This window comes from Felis catus, chromosome D2, assembly GCF_018350175.1.
Source record: "Felis catus isolate Fca126 chromosome D2, F.catus_Fca126_mat1.0, whole genome shotgun sequence".
Classification (NCBI taxonomy): domain Eukaryota; kingdom Metazoa; phylum Chordata; class Mammalia; order Carnivora; family Felidae; genus Felis; species Felis catus.
Window position 1 is genome coordinate 32384090 of NC_058378.1, and position 19797 is coordinate 32403886.

Here is a 19797-nt window from a genome sequence, read left to right on the forward strand (position 1 = left end):
AAACTTGCAGTACTTGGGGCTGGAGTGGGGGGGGGGTGCAGCTGTGGATTGTCAGGATCAGCAGTCACAGAGGGGAGGTGGCGAGGGAGGTGGGAGGACTCAGCGACTCTGGGAGCTGCCTGAGGGCCCCCACTGCCCAAGAAACCCCTTCCCCTGCACCTGTCTTTCCCACGTCCCACTGCTAGGACAGCACGGAGGTGTTGGAGAGGAGGAGGTGGTGGCCCACAGGCTGACAGCGCACCCCCCCCCCGCCCCCCGCTTCCATCTCCTTGGGCATCTGATCACCGTCCTCTTTGTTTTCTTAAGTGTCTCTCCTCCTCCCTGCCACCCCCACCACCCCCCCCGCCACTCCCTCTCCGGGACAAGGCCTTTCAGATCATCAAATATCACACTCTTCTTATGCGAGGGCTGAGATGGCTTTATCGGAGCCCGTAAATCTCCCAGAGCCCTGACGCCCTCCTGAGTGCCAAACCTCAGGTGAGTTATGTGGGCCCAGCAGAGGGCGGCACAGGCGGGCCTCCGGGGAACACGGCCGAGCCACCCAGTGCACCTTGGCGCCCACCCTCGGCTGGGGGAGGGGCTCCAGCTGAGGGTAGGAATATCCATTCTGGGCCCACCTGCCGCAGGCCATGGAAGCAGCCAGGCTCAAGGCAAGCGAGCAGGCAGGTTCCTGGGGGATCTGTAGCCCTCTGCTTTCCTTGTCTCCTTGATCATCGCCAGCCAGTCTCCAGACCCACACAGGAGAGACCACAGCGTCCATGAGGGACATTTGAGACCCGAACCCCCCCGGTTCTAATCCCAGCATGGTCACTGAGTAACCATGAGTCCTTGAATATGTCACCTCCCTGACCGAGCCTCAGTTTCCTCATCTGATAATTGGGATGCAGATAGCAGATTCTCCGATAACATTCTGAGAATCCAGTGAGCTCACACATGTGAACAACCTTGCCAGGCACCCTGCCAGGGGGCAGAAGCACGTATCTTCCCCACCTCTCGGGGGCAGCCTGGCCTGTGCACGAAGCCTTACAGCCTGGAGTCAGCCAGCCTGGCCTTGAGCCCTGGCTCTCCCACTTACCAGCTGCGTGACTTCAAGCCAATCACTCAGTCTCTCTGTGCCTTGGTTTTCTCACCTGTAAAATGGGAAGAACGCTAACAATGGGGACGATGAGGATGATGATGCCTGCACGTGGAATTGTCGTGAGGCTTAATGAACACATACACGCAAAGGGCTTAGAACCTTGCCGGCCACACGGTGGGCCCACACTAGATGGCCCGTGTTATCGCTCCTTTTGTCGCTATCATCACCCCTTCCGTGCCCGCCTCACCAACAGGCCTTCCCGCCTCCAGAAACTCCCCGCAGGACACAGGTCCAAACTGCTTACCCGGCGTTCAAGGCTCCCACCTCCTCGTGTCAGCTGGTCCTGACACCACTGTGTGTGAGCCCTGCTCCTCCAGCCGGCTCCCCCGCCGTGAAAGGATTACTCTGCCCTCCCGCTTCTGCTCTTGCTAGATTCCCAACAGGAAGGCCTTCTCCCCTCCGTGCTTACCCAGACCTGCCCACCAAGGCCCAGTGAAAGGAGCTCTTCCCACACCGGCCCCCATGAGCTGCCCTCATCAGGGCCGGGCACCTTTTTGGGCACAGGTGCCATTTTCTCATCTAAACTGGACGCCACTTGGGAGCAGAGACGTCATCTTGCGCTGCTCGGCCTCTCTCTCTTTAGTGGCTGACATGACTTCCATGTAATAACTTATTTAATTCCTATTCCTGGACATGGAGGCTGTTCCTAACTTTCTTTATGAAGCAGCTCCTTGGTGAACATCCTGTGCAGCTGCCCAGGAAGCTGGGGCCCAGGGAGTGTTGCCCAGAAAGTGGGGAGAAAATGTTGCCCAGGAAGTGGGGAGATTCTGATCCCAGCCGTAACCCCTGGCGATGTTTCGCTGATCCCCATTAAAGTGTCCTCAGAGGCCCGGAGGCCGCCTGCCTGAACCACCTGTTTTGCAGGGAGCCACGCGCTGCTGTGGGTGAGAGGGCCGTCGCTGGAACCCCAGCAGCCCTACGTAATAAGTTACTACCCTTGACTACTCGGGTTAATGTTTCATACATTGGAGTCAGTTATTAGCAAATTAATCAGAGTCCAGTTTGTGGTCTTATTAGGAGAGGTAATCATTTGTTGGTTTAAGTGAGCTTGATGAAACCCGCCGTTCTGTGAGATGCCTGCAAGGCAAGCAGGCTGCCGTTCGCATTTCCTTGAGGGACTGAAGGTTGTCTTTCCCTGACTGGACGGTAGTAGCGGTAGTTAAGGCAGGAGGCACTCAGCTCAAGAAACATACCACTCTGGGTGCGTCAGGAGCATTATGACGGCCCCAGTTAGAATCGCTTATTGGCCGATCCCCCCTCAGAGCCCTGGAGCATTATGGTCTCCGTGACATCTGACGTTGCAAGTCACGCCAGTACCGGGGCGCCTGGGGGGCTCAGTCGGTTAAGCGTCAGACTTCGGCTCAGGTCATGATCTCGCGGTTTGTGAGTTCAAGCCCCGCGTCGGGCTCTGTGCAGACAGCTCGGAGCCTGGAGCCAGCTTCGGATTCTGTGTCTCCCTCTCTCTGCTCTTCCCCAGCTCATGCTCTCTCTCTCTCTCTGAAAAATAAACATTAAAAAAAATTAACCAAGTCACGCCAGGACCGTTCTGCCCCACCTTTTGCACCAGCCTCAGAATGGCCCCCGGACATCCCTGTGTCAGTGCGTTTGTTCGTTCAAACAGCATTTGCTGAGCCCCTTCAATGCATCAGCTGGTCATCTGGGGGAAACCAGTCCTTCCTCTCCTGGGGCTTATGTTGCAGGGAGGAGAGACAGACCATAAGCAAACACGTAAATGGGTGAAAAGAGAGGTTGAGAAAGTGGAAGTGTTCTGAAGGCAATAAAACAGGCTAATGGAGCGGAGAGTGAAGGGGTGTGAGGGGCCGGCGTGGGGATTAGGGAGGGCTCCTCTGAGGAGGTGACGTTGGAGCTGAGGCCCGAGTGTGGATAAGGCACCCTGCAAGGTCTGCAGGGGCAGGGTCGAGGCAGAGGGGCTTCAGGAGAAGCTTCGGAGAGGAGGCCTAATTCCCTGCCCCTGCCTCCTCCAGGGTCCTCCAGAGGGGTGGCACGCTCTCAGCCTGTGTCCCCTCCCCCGGTTGAGAGCAGAAGTAGCCCCCCCCACTGGTTGCCATGTGTTGATCACGGAGCTGTTGAATGCAGCCCGGCCCACGTGCCACCCAGGACGCCGGCCCCTTTTGTCAGCCGGCAGTTAAGTAACAATTTTTTTTTTAATTTTTTTTTTTAACATTTTATTTATTTTTGAGACAGGGAGAGACAGAGCATGAACAGGGGAGGGGCAGAGAGAGGGAGACACAGACTCTGAAACAGGCTCCAGGCTCTGAGCCGTCAACCCAGAGCCCGACGCGGGGCTCGAACTCACGGACCTCAAGATCGTGACCTGAGCCGAAGTCGGCCGCTTCACCGACCGAGCCACCCGGGCGCCCCACCAATTTTTAATTCATAAGACATCTTACCCAAAGCCCACGTCTCGGACTGACTCCCCATTTTCAGTATACAGCCTTAGAGTCAGACCGGTCGGTGCCGGGCCCGCGGGCCAGCCTGCCCCCACTGGACCCATAGAGCTGTTTCATGGTCTACCCCTGGCACTGGAGGAAGGAAAATCCAGGGCCCGTGAGACGTGATCTCTTCAGCTGCGTGAGAGCTGAGTTTAACTCTGTTCCACCCCTCCCCACCTGAGTGCCAGTTATTTTTAACTGCTCTGTGCCTCAGGCTCCTTAGCTGTAAAATGGGGGTGCAGATATCTATCTCATGCGCAGGGGGGGGGGGATGTGAAAACGTGTAAAAGATAACGCAGGCAAAAACACCGCGCGGTACCGGCCGCGATTCCCGTCGGCTGCTGTTCAGAGACTCGCCGCTCCTTCTGGACGAGACGGGCCACGGTCGGGAACGCCCTGCTTAGATTCTTCCATTCAGGAGGCAGGCGTAGCGGGGAACGGAGGACCAGGCACCAAAGCGTGCACCTACTATGTGCCCGGCACCGCAATAGATGCTTTAGGTACAGGATCACGCCTGATCCTCGCACAGCCTGGTGAGGTGGGAGCTGTTATCTACACTTTGCAGATGAGGAATTTGGCTCAGAGGAATTAGCAGTTTGCGGGAGGTCTCACAGCTGGTAAGTGGCAGATCTTTTGCCGGCACCTAGGTCTTTTTTTTTCATCCTGGGCACAGTAGGTGGTCTCTTCACTTGGGTGTTGATAGAACAGGCTCCAGGCAGAGACCGGGACTAAAAGAGAGACCCCTGGAAAGAAGGGGCTGCAAATCCCAGCCCTGCTGTCTTCCCTGGGAAGGGCCCCTGACCCTGGACCTGAGGAGGGCAGGGTGACCAGTTCAGAGGCCAGGTGACGGAGCAGACACCCATCTCCTGACGCCTCCTTCCTCCATTCAGGGACTGGCATTTGAGTGGATGGATGTTTGTGCCCAGATCATGAGCTCCTCATGAGCGTGGCCTTTTTTCCTCTTCTTCCCTCCACAGCCCCAGCTCAAGGCCAGGCCTGCAGCATGCCCCCACCTAGTGTGTGCTTACTGACCCTTCCCGGTTGCTACAGAATGGGGAGCGAAACTTCAGGCATCCAACAGATATGTCATGAGCGTCGTGCCATGGGGGACAGAAGTAGGAAACCCTGGCCCTTATCCTCTAGGCCACACTGAATCTCGCTGTGAGAACCAGGGTCACCCCACGGCCAGCCCGGCACCGTGGCTCAGCGAGTGTGATATGGCACAGCCCCCAGGATTGGTTTTCCTGAGGCCTGTGTCATTGGAGGTGGATCTTAAGAACAGGAAGGACCAGGGTGGAAACCATCGCTTTTCCCTGAACTCGGAGGCCCGCAGGACCGGTGGCTGTTAGCCCAGTGGAGCAGACAAAGCAATTCAAAGTCATGCCTGTGTTCCCACACGCACCATCAGCCACTCGCTAAACTGCTTCTGTCCCAGACCTGGCTCGCTGCGGGTCAAGATGCTGCCAGGGAGATAACAAGGGGACGAGAGGTGGCAGTGATGCTGTTTAGCAGGGCCTCGGAGGAGGGGCACTTGGGGAAGGGGGGAGGCTGCCAGCCTGGGAGGAACAAGGATGTGGGCAGGTGAGCCCCCCACGGCCCAAAGAGAGAGCTGCGCCTCCTCTGGCTCCCCATGTCTGACCTCCTGCCTCTCCCTACTCCCTCCATCCAGCTTCCCTCTCCCACAACCTCCTGCCTTTGACCGGCTATAAAACACAGAAGCCCTTTGCCTGACTCTGCTGCGCCCTCTAGCTGCCACTGGGCCTCTCTCCTTGTTTTTGTTTTTTTTTTTTTTTTTACTCCCCAAGCATCTGCACCTGCACTCACTGTCCCCACATCTGTGCCCCACCCACCCGCAGTGTCTCACAGTCGGACCTCTGGGGGCATCTGAAGATCCAACCTGTGGCCGGTGCTGGGATCTTCCCTCTCCTTAGCCTGACCCTGCTGACCATCTCTCTCTCGGAACTTCCTCCTCTCCTGCCTCCGGGCAGCTGGCGCTATATAATTTCCAGACTACCACCTGTCTGCCTAAATTCTCCTGCTCATCCTCACTGGAGCCATAGGTCTGCCCTACAGGTAGCCTTGCCAGTGCCCTTTGTGTGTCACCTCCTCGGTGCTGACAGCTCCTGCCTGCAGCCCTGCCTTCCTACTAGTCCCCACCGCAGGCCCTCCTGGCCACCACCTGGGGGACCTCTACATGTGGGCATTCTGCTTGCTACCTAAATCTTCCCTGGAGGAATGTATCTAGAACTTCGGAAATGTATAATGTTTTTACCTAGGACTCCCTCCTGAGGAAAAAAAAAAAATCAACTTTGTTACATCCATTCTATGTGGGATGATGATCTCTTGTGTATCACTTAGCACAGGGCCAGGTGCAGAATGGGTGCCAACGCGGTGTAGGGCCAGTGCCTGCGGGGCAAGGAAAAGAGAGACGTAAATATACTTCCAAGCCAGCCATTTAGCAGCCATGTGACCTTGGACAAGCTATTTAACATCTCTGAGCCTGCTTCCTCGTGTTTGACGTGGGCTCTGTTCTTACTAAGTCATTGTGAGGAGTAAGTAATATGGTTGTGCAAACGGCTTAGCCTCAGTGCCTGGCATATGGAACTGCTCAGTAAGTACTGGCTACTGTTTTTAATAAATAGGGGAAAGAAGGCTGGGACTCCCCCCTCGGCCACCTTTCATGCTTTAGGAGACTCTGTTCACATCCCCACCCCACCCCCGCCCCAGCCTTTCTTTTGGGAATCTGAAGAGGCCTTGGTGCCTGGAGCTCCTAGAGGAGATGGCTGACCCCAAGAGAACCGGCAGGGTGGTAATGACCTGCTTCTTCTCTTTTGCAAACGCTGTAAGTCCCCAGTTCCCAGAACCCTTAGGGTGCTGAGGCCAGCCCTGCTGCATCCCAGAACCACCCCCACAAACCAGGTCTGTGCGCAGGCACCATGGACAGCACCTGTCGACCCAGGGGAAACAGCTGCCTTTCTGCTCAGTGGTGGGGGCTGAACAGGTGAAAGGCGTCCCCGGGAAGCCTCCCCAGGCCCCCCCCCCAGGCCCCCTGGGACTCAGATAAAGAAAGTCCGGGAGACCAGAGGGCTGACGGGGTGGTATCAGTTTCCAGGGTAGCAAAGAAACTTGTTTGTGTGGCTGCCAAACCCACAGAAAGGGAGGATGGTGGGAGGGGAGCTAAGGGAGAAGAGTAAGGAAGTGGTGACCCACTCCCCGCCCCGAGGGCAGAGCCCCAGTGAGATGGCCTGTGAGATGCCCTTGACCTTGGCCTCAGGGCTACCAACCTGTACGTATGAGCTTTTCGTTGTGAGGCCCTCCTGGCAAGAGGGCAGGCTTGGCTCAGTGTTCCTGCTGGGCAAACAGCTCTAGACACAGGCTTGTGGGGTGGGGGTGGGAGTGGTGCAGGGGGTCCACGGTAGTGTCATCTTGGGCAAGTACAGGTGGCCAACCCTTGTTGAGAACTTCCTCTGCGCCAGGCACTGTATCCACTCATTTAATCCTTGCAACAACACTCTGGGGTGGGTACTATTATTGCCCCCAATTTACAGACTAGGAATCCAAGATCATCCAGGTATGTTAAGTAACTTGACTGAGGTCACCCAGCTAGCAAAAAGCAGAGCTGTCTGAGCCCATACAGTCTGCCTCCCGGGAGCATAACCTTAACCACGTCTCTGTGCCATGTTGCCATGTTGCTTTCCTTCGGGAGCCTGAGCTCAGCAGGTACCTGCTTACATGTTCAATAGCATGATTATGTCATCAATGTCGATCTTTGCTGTGAGACGGAAGGCATGGACCATGCCTGCTTTTCTCTGTGGATTCTCCAGCACCCTGCCCACAGTAGGTGCTCAATCTGAACTCAATCAAATGGGTGATCTAATCAATCCATCAGCCTTTGAGCCCTGTCCTTGGCCCCCACTGCTTAGGGCACAGGGCTCACCTCCCGTCTATGCCTGGACCAGCATCCCGGTGAGGACTGCTATTGCCATGGTGACAGGAGACCATCAGAGCCAGTGGCTCACTCAGGTGGCCCTGTCAGCTCCCTGGGTATAAGCCTTCCTGGCTGCTGGTCCTGGGAGTTAGTGATTCATACTTGGCAGGAGGCTGAGGTAGATATGGAGAATAAACGGATAGGTGTGGATGGAGGGGGGATGTGTTGGGGGAGGGTCCCCAAGCTTGAATGTGTACCAGTTGGAGAGTATTTGCCTGCTGGTTTGTTGGAGAAGATGCCTGGGTCGGGGGGAGGGGATATTTTATGTGCTGGAGACAGATTTCAGGTTGGGGATGGGCAGTATGGCCATGACTGGGGCAAAGGTGCTGAGTGGGGAGGCCCAACTGGGTGTTCCAGGGTTGATAACCCCACTTTTCAAACAAAAACCAAAGCACATCATTCAACAAGGGGCTTCTGGTTTGTGAATGATTTATAGGAAAAATCTTGCAAAGATAAAAATTGAATCACATTTAGTTAAACATTTGAGAGGTTCCTTTATTGGGAAGAATAAATTTATATGGAAATTCGGAATGATGGGATGCTAGCCCTGGAGCTGGGGAGGTGGGGCCCACACTGGTGGCGGGGGGTGGGGGGTGGTGACGGGTGACAAGAGGCTTTGAGGTGTTGCCTCAGGGCAGCCCTTCAGCTCAGTATTAGGGGCTCAGAGGACACAGCGCCCACCTGCGATGTCCATGCTTCACCCCACCTCAACCCTGATCACCCTGTGATGTGAATGCCTGGTTGAGGGCTGCATCCCCTGCTGGAATGTGTCCCTGGCACATCATAGGAGCTCAATAATTGTCAAATGGATTAGCTAATGACAAAAAGATGAAAGCATGCATCCCCTTGTTTGCCCGGCAGCAGAATTCCTGGCTAAAGAGAAAGCCCTTACACTCATGCGTGTCTCTGCCTCCTTGCAGCCCCGTCCTCCCCACTCCAAGCACTCAGCGGGAAGGTACCCAGGTTTCTCTATGGCTACGGGAAGAAGCTCAAGACAAGGGGGAGGCTGGAGTGACGTCCCATCCCTGGTCAAGCCCCACATCAGATCCCCAAAGCCCACAATCAGAGCTGCACGGGCTCCACAGTCATCAGCTGCCTCTCCCCTGCCTCGGCCAAGCCCTGCGGCGGGCTGGGAGGACAGCGGAGGGCAGCTTCTAGCCACCAACCCGGTAGATATGGGATGCCTTGCCAACCAGCAGAGGTTTGGCCGAGAACAGTCCCTGTCCCCAAGTCTAAAGTGAGAAGAGGACATTGTCTGCTCTGTGCTTTCCCTGGTCGACTGAAGACACGATGTGAGCCCCTAACTGTGCACAGATCCCTTGAGAGCCAGGGCCACGGGTGAGTGAGAAGATCCAGTAGTTTCTACCTGTGTGTGTTGGAAGCCTGAGGATCCGTTCACACCTATGGAATCAGTGTCCATCAACCCCTTCCCCAGTCCTGCCCATCATCCAGGGTCCAGCTCAAGCCATACTTAGCGAGTACTTACTTTGTCCGGGAACTGTTCCAAGCCTGCATACATACTGTTTTTCACTCTCATTTAATTCTTATAACCTTACGAGCGAGATCCATTATTATCCCCCTTTTACAAATGGGGAGACCAAGACATAGAGGGGTTAGGTGAGTTGCCCAAGGTCACACAGCTGCTACACGGTGGGGCAGGGGATGAATGCCACCTCCTCCGTGAAGGTTTCCTTCCTTGAGCCTTCCCCTGTGTGAACAGTCCCTCCCTGCTGAGAACTCAGAGATGCTAAATCTCCTACGTGTCAAAGCCCCGTCCTCAGGCTGCGAGTGCCTCCCTCCCCATCCCCCACACCACCAAGCACGGGGTCCGGCCAGAGGACACGCGCCCTGGAGATCGCGGACTCTGTAAAGGAATGGCAGCGTGTGCGTATGTGAACGAACCAACAAGCTGGTTAATGAGGGCGAGAGAAGAGCGGAATTGGGATCTGCCCGCGTGAATTCGCAGCCTGGTGGGAAGGGCACCAGGACAAGTGTGGGGGCCCCAGTGGGCTGGGAGCAGCCATCCTTTAGGAACCTGCTTGCCACTGGGTGCCCAGCACTGGCCAGGCTCCTTGAGGGGCAGTCATGAAAGGCCCCCGTCTTCAGGCTGGCCGGGAAGACCGCATGAACACACGGGCAGCAATGGGAGAGAGAACAGAGCAGTGGCGACTGCCTGTGAGCACAGAGGGTCAGCCAGAGAAGCAGGGCCACCTTCCTGGAGGAGGAGGAGGAGGGGTGGCCCTGTGTGGGAGGATAGGAGGTGTGGCCAAGAGAGGCAGGCGGCCATGGAGACAAGAGGAGGCAGGAATGGACATGGTGATTTGGGGAACCTGGGGAGGCCCCCGGGGGGACACGGGGTGCCTGTAGAGGGAAGCATAAAATGAAGTCGGTGAGGGAGAGAGGGGTGGACACAGAGGCCTCGGTCTCCACCAGCATCACCTGTGTGTGATTCTTGCCAGTACTTTAAATATGCACTTCAAGGTTTTTTTTAAGTTTATTTATTTATTTTGAGAGAGAGAGAGAGAGCACATGAGTATGAGGCAGGAGGGGCAGAGAGAGAGAGAGAGAGAGAGAATCCCAAGCAAGCTCAGCACGGAGCCCAATGTGGGGCTAGAACTCACGAGACCGTGAGATCATGGCCAGACCTCAAGTCAAGAGTCGGACACTTAACCGACTAGGCCACCCAGGAGCCCCTGTGCTTCAGGTTTTGATAAGTACTTAAAATAAAGGCTTGTTCTTAAAATCAAATTATATTTATTGTACAAGGGAATTGTACCACTGCTATGTAGAAAATCAGAATAGGATAGAATGGGATAGAATAGAGCACGAGCCTAAAAATAACCAAGCAAAGTGGGCTCCTGCTTTAATCCATTCGGGCTCTATGACAAAATACCAGGGGCCGTACGGCTTACGAACAGCAGACATTCATTTCTCTGCTGGAGGCTGGGAAACCCAGGGTCAGAGCACCAGCATGGTCAGGGAAGGGCCCTCTTCCCGGTTGGCAGAAGGGCGCCTTCCTCCCTCTGTCTTCACACCGTGGAAGGAACGTGGGATCGCTTGGGCTCGCTTTTATCAGAGACCAGTTCCACTCAGGAAGGTTCCACTTCACGACCCACGCACCTCCCAAAGGTCCACCCACTAATACCGGCGTGTTAGGGCTTTGGACATCCCCGCCTGCATTCTGCGGGGGTTGGGGGGGGGGGGGAGCAAGCATTCAGACCCTCGCGGTTGCTGAGTCCTGGCTGCGTGCTGCTCCCTTTGGAAGGCTCCCAGCCAGAAGCCTGCTCTCTCGGTGAAAAAAGGAGAATGAGCGAGTGTTAAGAGAGATGCCAAAGGCATACTAGCACCAAACCAAGGCTTCCCCCTTGACTCAGTCGGAGAGACGGGAGAAGACTGAAGAGCTGAAAGTCGTCACTCTGCGGGTCACTGCTGGCTGTGCCTGGGCCCCGTCCTCCAGAACCCTTCCCATTACTCCCTGAGCCAGCGTCCGCGTTAAGTTACTGGTTTGTCCCTAATGCGCAAAGAGGAGCCCTCCCTGAAGCCCCCGTCCACCTGCCCTGGGCCCCAGGCATACCTGGAATGTTACTCTCTCCTTGCAGGGAATACCAACAGCATCTTCGCCCTGGACTACATCAGTGGAGCGCTGACCTTGAACGGCCTACTGGACCGGGAGAACCCCCTGTACAGCCATGGCTTCATCCTGACCGTGAAGGTGAGGGCCTGGGGGCGGGGACCTGCAGCCCGTGTGGAGGGGTGCCCACACTGCGGTGCCAGCCTCCAGCAGTGCCCCCGGTGAAACTCCAGGAGGGCAGCGCCCCTGGCCTCCCACCCGGCGTGCCCAGGGCCGCTGTCAGGAACGGACAACACTAACCAAGCACAGGCCACATCGGGGGCCTTGCTGGGCACCTCACAGCCATTGCCAAAAGTCACATAGGATTGGGACTTTTATCCCCACTTGAGGAATGAGGGGACACACAGTAGGTGCTCATCCATGGGGCCACGTTCTGGTACTCATGATGCCAAGTTCTCCATCGTAGCTGCCTCAGATTCTTACGTTTACCCCATGTCTGGGATGTGTCCCGCTTCTAGCTTCCCTGGGGCTCTTCCCTGGTTAGGAAGCAGCAGCACAGTGGGGAGAGGTGGAAACTGCTAAAGTCCTTCCCCTGGAGGTGTAGTGGAGCCACAACCCCCAGGCGCCTGTAGCCCCCTGCCACCCAGGGCCCGTTATAATTAAAACCTGTGCTTTGCAGAGCCATTCCCTGGGAACCCCATTTAGGGTATGGACCCTACCTGGGCCACAGGGGTCCTCCCCAGCCCTACCCATGGGTTGAGGCAGGGGAGGGCACAGGACCGAGGAGAGGGGCTTGGGGAAGGAGGCCCTTCCATCCTGAGGAGAATAAGGCAGCCCAGCCTGGCCCTCGATTGCTCTCCTTGACCTTGGGAGGGGCCGGTTGATTAGCCCTCCCTGGCCAGCCGGCTTCTCTGTCTCCACCCAGTGTGGACATGTGGGCCGGTGAGGGGAGGTAGGCTAACACCGCCTTTCCCCCCACCCTGCGTCAAGCTGCCAGCCAAGCCGTGAGCCCCTCTCCGCCTCCCCTCCTCTCTGCTTCCTGTGGAGGCACACATTTCGGGGTGGAGAGAGCTGTACCCTGGCCCCAGGGGACCCTGAGCTCAGTTTTTCCATCTTTATATAAAATGTGAGGGTGAGTTCCCAACTTTGGATGTGACTCCAAATCTCCTGGGGAACTGGCGAAAGGTACTTAGTCCTGGGCCTCCCACACAAAGATTCGGGTCCAGAAAACTGGAAATGGGTATTTGGGAGCCGGGGGCCTCTGCCCCAGAGACTAGGCACCCAGGGATTTGAGCCCATCTTTCCTGAGCCCGACCCAGACCCTCATGGCACCCAGCTCAGTGTTTGGGCCATAGCCGATGCCAGATTAAGTCTTGATTACCTGCTGACACAAAAATGCTTAGCCTCGGTTCTGTCATTGAATAAAGAGTCTCCCTTTGCCCCTCAGTGAGCCCCCAAATCTGTGTTGTCATCACCATGCCCCCTCGTCCCCTTGGTTCTGGAATCCTCCTGCCTCAGTTTGCTACCTACTCTGACTGTTGTCCTTATGCAAGTTACTCAACCTCTCTGAGCCTCGGTTTCCTCAACAGTTAAATGGGGATGCCTATGACAGAAACTTCCTCCTGGGGTTGTGGTGAGGGGATGGGATAATTCACATAAAGCACAGGAGATAGCATTGGGAAAGCCTTCGTAAATGATGACAGCGTGACTATGGACACCTTCATCTCTGGGATGCTGGTCCTCTACCTGCAGGGCACAGAGCTGAATGATGACCGCACCCCGTCCGATGCCACAGTCACCACAACCTTCAACATCTTGGTTATCGACATCAATGACAATGCCCCAGAGTTCAACAGCTCTGAATACAGCGTGGCCATCACTGAGCTAGCCCAGGTCGGCTTTGCTCTGCCTCTCTTCATCCAGGTGGTGGACAAGGACGAGGTGAGTCCCGGGAATGCGTGGTCTCTCCAGACCCCCCCCCCCCCCGCCCTTTCTGGGCTTTGCAACCCTGAGAAAGATGCCAGGTATTTCTAGGCTTCCAAGTCCCCAGCTAAAAAAAATAGAAACAAGCGTTGCTACCTCCTCCCCTGCAAAACTCAGCAGTCTCTAAGCTTTGACCCCCGCCCCCACCTCTGCAAAAGCTATTTGAGCACACACTTCCAACGTGTAGTTCTTCATGTAGTCATTTATTTAGTAATGTATTTAGAAATATATGCCTGTCGGGGCACCTGGGTGGCTCAGTCGGTTAAGCGTCTGACTTCAGCTCAGGTCATGATCTCGCGGTTTGTGAGTTCGAGCCCCACGTCGGGCTCTGTGCTGACAGCTCAGAGCCAGGAGCCTGCTTCGGATTCTGTCTCCCCCTCTCTCCGCTCCTCCCCTGTTCACTCTCTCTCTCTCAAAAATGAATAAACGTTGGGGCGCCTGGGTGGCTCAGTCGGTTGAGCGTCCGACTTCGGCTCAGGTCATGATCTCGCGGTCCGTGAGTTCGAGCCCCGCGTCAGGCTCTGTGCTGACCGCTCAGAGCCTGGAGCCTGTTTCCGATTCTGTGTCTCCCTCTCTCTCTGCCCCTCCCCTGTTCATGCTCTGTCTCTCTCTGTCTCAAAAATAAATAAACGTTAAGAAAAAATTTAAAAAAAAAATGAATAAATGTTAAAAAAAATTAAGAAATATATGCCCATCTTACTAATCTAGTACGTGCCTTATAAAGCATACACTGAAAACTAGAAATTTTAAAAGTGGGAGGCTCTTGTATAAAACCTGTTCCTGGAAAAAAGTTTGTTTTCTGCTTTTGGTGTAGTGAGGACTCCTGCTTTTCCATGCGAGGAGCTGGAATGTTTTCAGGGGGATCCCAGGCCGCAGGAGACCAGAGGTCCAGGAAGCTAGAAATGGGACACACCCATTGTGTGTCCTTGCAGGGCCTGCCTGGCTGAGGCCAGTCTCGAGAGGAAGGGACATGGGCTGTGAATGAGGGAGAGCTTGAGAAGGACAGGAGGAGGGAGACTTGGGGATGGGGCCCGTGCCCCTCCAGGCCGGGATGGGACGGGCTTCCGAGCTGATGGGGACGCTCTCGGCCTGCCTCCTCCCTGCCCCTCTCCGGCACCAGGTCTCCCCTGCCCGTCAGCAGCCACAATCGTTAATAGCACTTATATTTATGACCGCTGTTCCCTGGCCCATTCTGCTCAGGAATTCCATTAGGTTTTCCAGCCTGAGGGGCTTCTCTGCAATTACTCCTCCCTTCTTGGGGCTCCCGCACTGGCCTTGCTCCAGGCCTGGCTTCCTGCTCGCTCCTCCTGCCCCTCTCCACTCTGGCTGCTTCACAAACCAGCACACCTGCCCAGGGCCCACCCCCCCCCCCACGATCCACCGCTCTCCTGTCAGCTTCTCTCAATCGGACAGGGTCCTCCCCCTCCTGCCCTAACCCCCCAGCCCCCTTCCCCCGGCACCAGCTCGCCCCTGTCCCCGCCCCGCTCCGCCCACCCCGCCAAGGACGTGACCGTGAAGAGGTCAGTCCCAGTGTGCACGCGGGCATGCACACACAGCACATCTTTCCGTCTCTTGCTAAATCATCCCATACCTAGCTGTCTGGGATAACTAAAGTATGTACTGAGCACCTCCTGTTTACAAGGAGCTGTATATTTGGCCCCTTGAGGGAGTGTAGCCCACGGTCACTGTCCTAAAGGGCCAAGCGTGCTTATACAAGGGCAGTATGTAGTTTCGAAAATATACGCAAAAATGTCAAAAGTTTAAAAGGTGGAGCTAGATAGGTATAAAAAGAAGTTCCAACATTTTCTCACACCCCAGGGGGTCATCTTTTATCCCCCTGGAGTGCAGCACCCCCTTTAGACACCGCTGTGTGAGTGAGAGCCTCAGGAAAAGTCCCATCTCTGGTTTCAGGCTATCACTGATGTCCCAGAGAACAGAGACACTTGGTACCAGGGTGCGGGCCAGTGACAACAAGCAGTGAGGGCTCCAGAGCTCAACTGAGGAAGGGGGAAGAAGGGGCCAGAGGACCAGCAAAGGCTCTATGGTGAAAGGGGGCCCAGGGCTGAACCTTGGGACACAAATCAGATGGTAAAAGGCAGCCAGGAGGGCTGGTGGGGTGGGCAGTGGCCCACGGAGAGGCCCAGAGGAAGGAACCTGTACAAAGGTTTGTGGAGTCCGCTGGTGGGAAGGTGGGCCAGGACACAGGCTTTTAGGGCCTTGAATGCCAAGCCAAAGAACTGGGGTTTAATTTTGGAGGCAACCCAGAGAGGAGGCAGCTTGTGTAGTGGTTCATGGCCCAAGCTCTGGAGACAGACGGGGCCTATGTTGAAGTCCAGCCTTGCCATTTGCTAGCTCTGCGACTTTGGGTGAGTCGTTGACCCTTTCTGAGTGTGACTTTGCTCATCTGTGTGAAAATGTATGTTTCTATTGCAGTAACAAATTAACCCTGAAACAGAGGGTTGTTTTTTCCTCAGAGATTTATTACTACTCGTCTGGCACAGGTGGGCAGGGGGACCCCGCTCCGCGTCGTCGCTCAGGTGCACGCTCTGCGGTCACGTCGGTCACTGCAGGAGGGAGGGGGCAGCTAGAGGAGGAAGCACCAGCTCTTCTAGGCTTTGTCCTGGGACTTCTGCCCAGTTCTAGGGACGGGCCCCACCTCACTGCCAGAAGGCTGGGAACGTGGACAAGCGACCCTACGTTTGCATCTGCCACAGAGAATGCCAACAAGGCTCAGAGATAGGAGATCAGACCATTAGTCTATAGGACTTAGCCCAGTACCTGCCACACACCCAGATGTTAACCAGATGGGTCCAGGGAGCACTGCCACCAGCAGGGCCAGAAACCCCAAGGCCCTTTCACCATGACTGGTTGGGGGATTTCAAGGTCACCCGGACCCCTGGGGTTTAGCTCAATCCTGCTTTGCTGGCAGCCCTGTCCGAAGCATCTGCAGGAGTGCTGAGGGGTGTCTGGGTCCAGCCTGCCTCTAGTGGCCACCCCCCTCCCAGGCACGGGCAACAGCATGCCCGCTGTGGACAGGGTGCCCAACACTACCAGAGACCATTTCACCGCTGCCCCAGGGAATTGACCAGTGTGTGACAGTAAAGGGCTGGCCCCATGTCTCCAGGGCACGGTGAGGTGCAGAGAACCACTGATAAAGAAGGGCGGCCCAGAAGCCCAGACTCCCCACCCTACGGTCTTCTGGGTCACCGTCCAGCCTCCCCCAGGAGAGCTACACCCAAACCATCCCAGACATGGTCCTGGACCGATTCCTAAATAAGAGGGGAGAATAAATTGCTTTCTAAATTGCCCTGCTCTTTTGTACCTCCCATCTCTCCTCCACTCTCCAGAATTCTGGAAGGATCCAGATCTGGATGGGGTAAATGCTCCCAAGACGCAGTCTTGGGTGCTGAGGGTCGGGCCCCAGGTTCCCAGGGTGGAGCGTTTAGCCACATTGCCAAGAGGGAACAGAAGGCAGCGGCCACCGGCACTTGAGCACTGGCCAAGTTTCCAGAATCTGGGGGAGGTCAGGGAACCTCAAAGAGAAATCAGGCATCTTTTATAAAAAGAGATTTTTTTAAACATGTCCTTTCTTCCAGTTCTCTTTTGCGGGGGGAGAATGCATCTGTTGGGATTTGTGTCTGGGGTGAAGGTGACTGGATTTGCTAGGGTGGCAGAAAAATGTGTTCCTCGAGCCGGCTTGGATGGAGGAGGGAAAGGAGCACGTGGAGAGGTGAAATCCCTTTGTCGGGGTCTAAAGAGCCACGTGATTCTCCCTCGCACTCACCATCGTTGTGGGTTTATAGTTACTAATGTGATGATCTCAATAGTATCTATCTCCCCGATTAGACTGAATGATGTTCCCCGATGTAACCCAGTGCCTCACACTCTACCTGGCACCTGGGAGGCACTGCAGAAATACGAACTGGTTCAATTAAAGCATGATTAAATGATAAAAGTAGCAATGAGGTGGCTCCGGGCTTTATCCAAACTAGATCATCCGTCAGTGCCCCTGTGCTAAAAGCCCAATTCCCGCTGAGTTTCTGTGAGAAGGTGACCTCAAAGTTCCACAGTGGGGCAGTAGAGGGTGCCGATGGAAAACAGAAAGGGAAGGAGGAAGCAGTTTATCCCGTCAGTTAGCACTTTGTGGCAGCCGTTCCTAGTAAGGATGTTAATCTAACTCACAAAGACTAGATAATGCCGCCATCCCCTCCACATGGGAGATTTTGCCCAGTTTCTTGCTGAATCTCAGGCTCTGCAGGAATATTCAAGACCACAAAGGTGCTTGAAAGAAGCCCTTTCTGTCTCCCAAGGACTCCGTCCCCATTGTCAAGTCCCGCTGAGTAATTTCTTCTCTTTTGCCCAGCTATAGGAAACTCACGGAAGCCAGAGAGGGAAGGGATAGGGTGGGCTGAAACCACTAACAACCGGTTTGCACAGCATGACAGTTGAGATGCAAATAGATGGTTGTAATGCAAATCACAAAAAAAAAAAAAAAAAAAAAAACAAACTCTCAAGGCAAAGGCCCCAGGAGTCAGCCTTGGTGTGGAGCGCAATCTCTGAGTTTCAAATTAAAGGTTGTGGCAGCCTCATTCCCCTGCTCCTGGCTACTGGGCGTTCTCCTGTGTCTTCCTCGGTGTTCTGGAAACCCACAGGAAATTAGCAACACACTCACCCACCGGGATTCCTACCGTATCCCCACCCACCCCCTTGGCCGCAACATGTTCTTTTGTGTTTTCTCCAGTTTGGTCGGGTTTTCCTCTCCCGATCAAGCCTGCAGCCCTGCCCACCCCGTCCTGCCCACCGCTGAGCCAGCCGGCCACGTTTTCCCATCTGCATGGGGTGAGGTTATTAGGATGGTTGGGATTTTCTGTTCCGTTGTCCTAAATTCCACTCTTCTCCTTAGAAGCAATCAGATCCTCTGCGTTCTGCGTCCTGCCTGTGCGGTGGCAGTGAGTGTAGGAGATCATCCGTGCCTCTGGCTGCTTTACAGATTCCAGCAAAGGGCTTTGTTTGTAAATACCGTTCGGCATCGGGCACGACCCCTCCCAGCAGATTTCTGGATCGCCGAAAACTGGTAGTACCTCTCACCTGCCCTGTACCTTTCTTCTCAGGAGTTGGGAGCCTTTGGTTGTCTTCATTTCTGTCTCGTTTCTGACCCCAGCTTCTCAGAACATATTTCCTGCTGTCCTTAAGACATTTTTGCAGAGGGGTGGGGTTGGAGTGGGGAAAGGGACACCAAAGTCCCCCAGAGAGGCCTCTATTGCCTGGTTCTGGCTGTTTGCAGGAATTGGAATCATCTCAGAATGGCCTTCAGACTTCATTAATTTGCTGGCCTCCTGGCCTTTCTGAGGGCCTAGGCTGAAATCTACATAGATGAACGATTATGTATTCATTCACTCAACACACAGTATCGTGCACCTACTATGTGCCCACCATTGGGGAGTTAGTGCTAAAGATGCGGTGGTCCCCGCCCTCCAAGAGCTTACATTTCATCCCAGCGGGGCAGCTAGAGGAATAGGCACCAACATCGTTGTAGGTGAAAATGAATGTCAAGAAATCAATCAACAGGGCAAGTGATGGGGCACAGGAGGGGGCTATCTTTGGCTCCATGGCTCCAGAAGGCCTTCCAGAGAGGTGCTGTTTAGAACGGAGGTTAAGAGGCGTAGAGGAGGCAGCCACACGGAGCTGCAGAGGGAGAACGTTCCGACAGCAGGTGTTCGGCTGCAAGGGCAGAGGCCCTCGGAAAGGGAAACGGCTGGGCATTTTCAAGGAGCAGGAATGAGACTGGTCAGGGGGCACTAGAGAGGAGGCAAGGACGAAGCATCGAAGCATCGGGCAAAAGCCAAAATGCCTGGGGAAGGCTTTTCTGTTACTGGGAGCCCAGTGGGGAGCCGGGGGGTTGACACGCTCCGAGTCACCTTTCTTAAGACCACGTTTCTTTTTTTTTTTTTTTTTTTTAATTTTTTTTTTCAACGTTTATTTATTTTTGGGACAGAGAGAGACAGAGCATGAACGGGGGAGGGGCAGAGAGAGAGGGAGACACAGAATCGGAAACAGGCTCCAGGCTCCGAGCCATCAGCCCAGAGCCTGACGCGGGGCTCGAACTCCTGGACCGCGAGATCGTGACCTGGGTGAAGTCGGACGCTTAACCGACTGCGCCACCCAGGCGCCCCATCGAGTCACCTTTCTTAAGGAGCACTCTGATTGCTGTGTTGCAGATGGGCTCTCAGGGGCCAAGGGTAGAAGCAGGGCAATGTGGCAACGTGGCACGGAAGCCCCTCCCCCTCAGCCACCTGTTCCGCCCAACGTGTGCTTTCTTTCCAGCATCTAACTGGAGGTTCTCTTGCAGTCGGGCTGTTTTCCTCTTAGGGTGGCGAGAAGCCAGAGAACCCCAACCCCCTTATTAGGAAACCTGAGACGTCCCTCAGAAACCACCTTCAGAACTCTGCCCAGGAGGACAGCGTGAGTGGCCACCTTTCGTCTTTGTGACGGAGGCTCCCGGGGTTAAAATCCCAGGATTCAGAACCCTGGCCGTGGCGTTCTGCTACCAGACCTACCCCAACTGCCCAGGGAAGGTGGTAGAGAAAACCCCCCCGGAAAGCCAAGCCCCGCCCCCATTCTGCTCCTCACTCACAGTGATTCCAGGCAAGGTGTGGGGCCCACT

General features: G+C 55.3%; 1 protein-coding gene across 9 annotated transcripts in view; it reads left to right on the top strand.

Moving 5' to 3' along the window:
* The window catches only part of CDH23 (cadherin related 23), a 417627-nt gene that overhangs the window by 219196 nt on the left and 178634 nt on the right, over positions 1 to 19797 (top strand). For all 9 annotated transcript variants that reach the window (XM_023240529.2, XM_023240536.2, XM_023240532.2 and 6 more), the window contains 2 exons: positions 11179 to 11291; positions 12903 to 13091. In XM_023240529.2, the coding sequence (XP_023096297.2) occupies positions 11179 to 11291; positions 12903 to 13091 (302 nt within the window). The remainder of the gene's footprint in view (positions 1 to 11178; positions 11292 to 12902; positions 13092 to 19797) is intronic.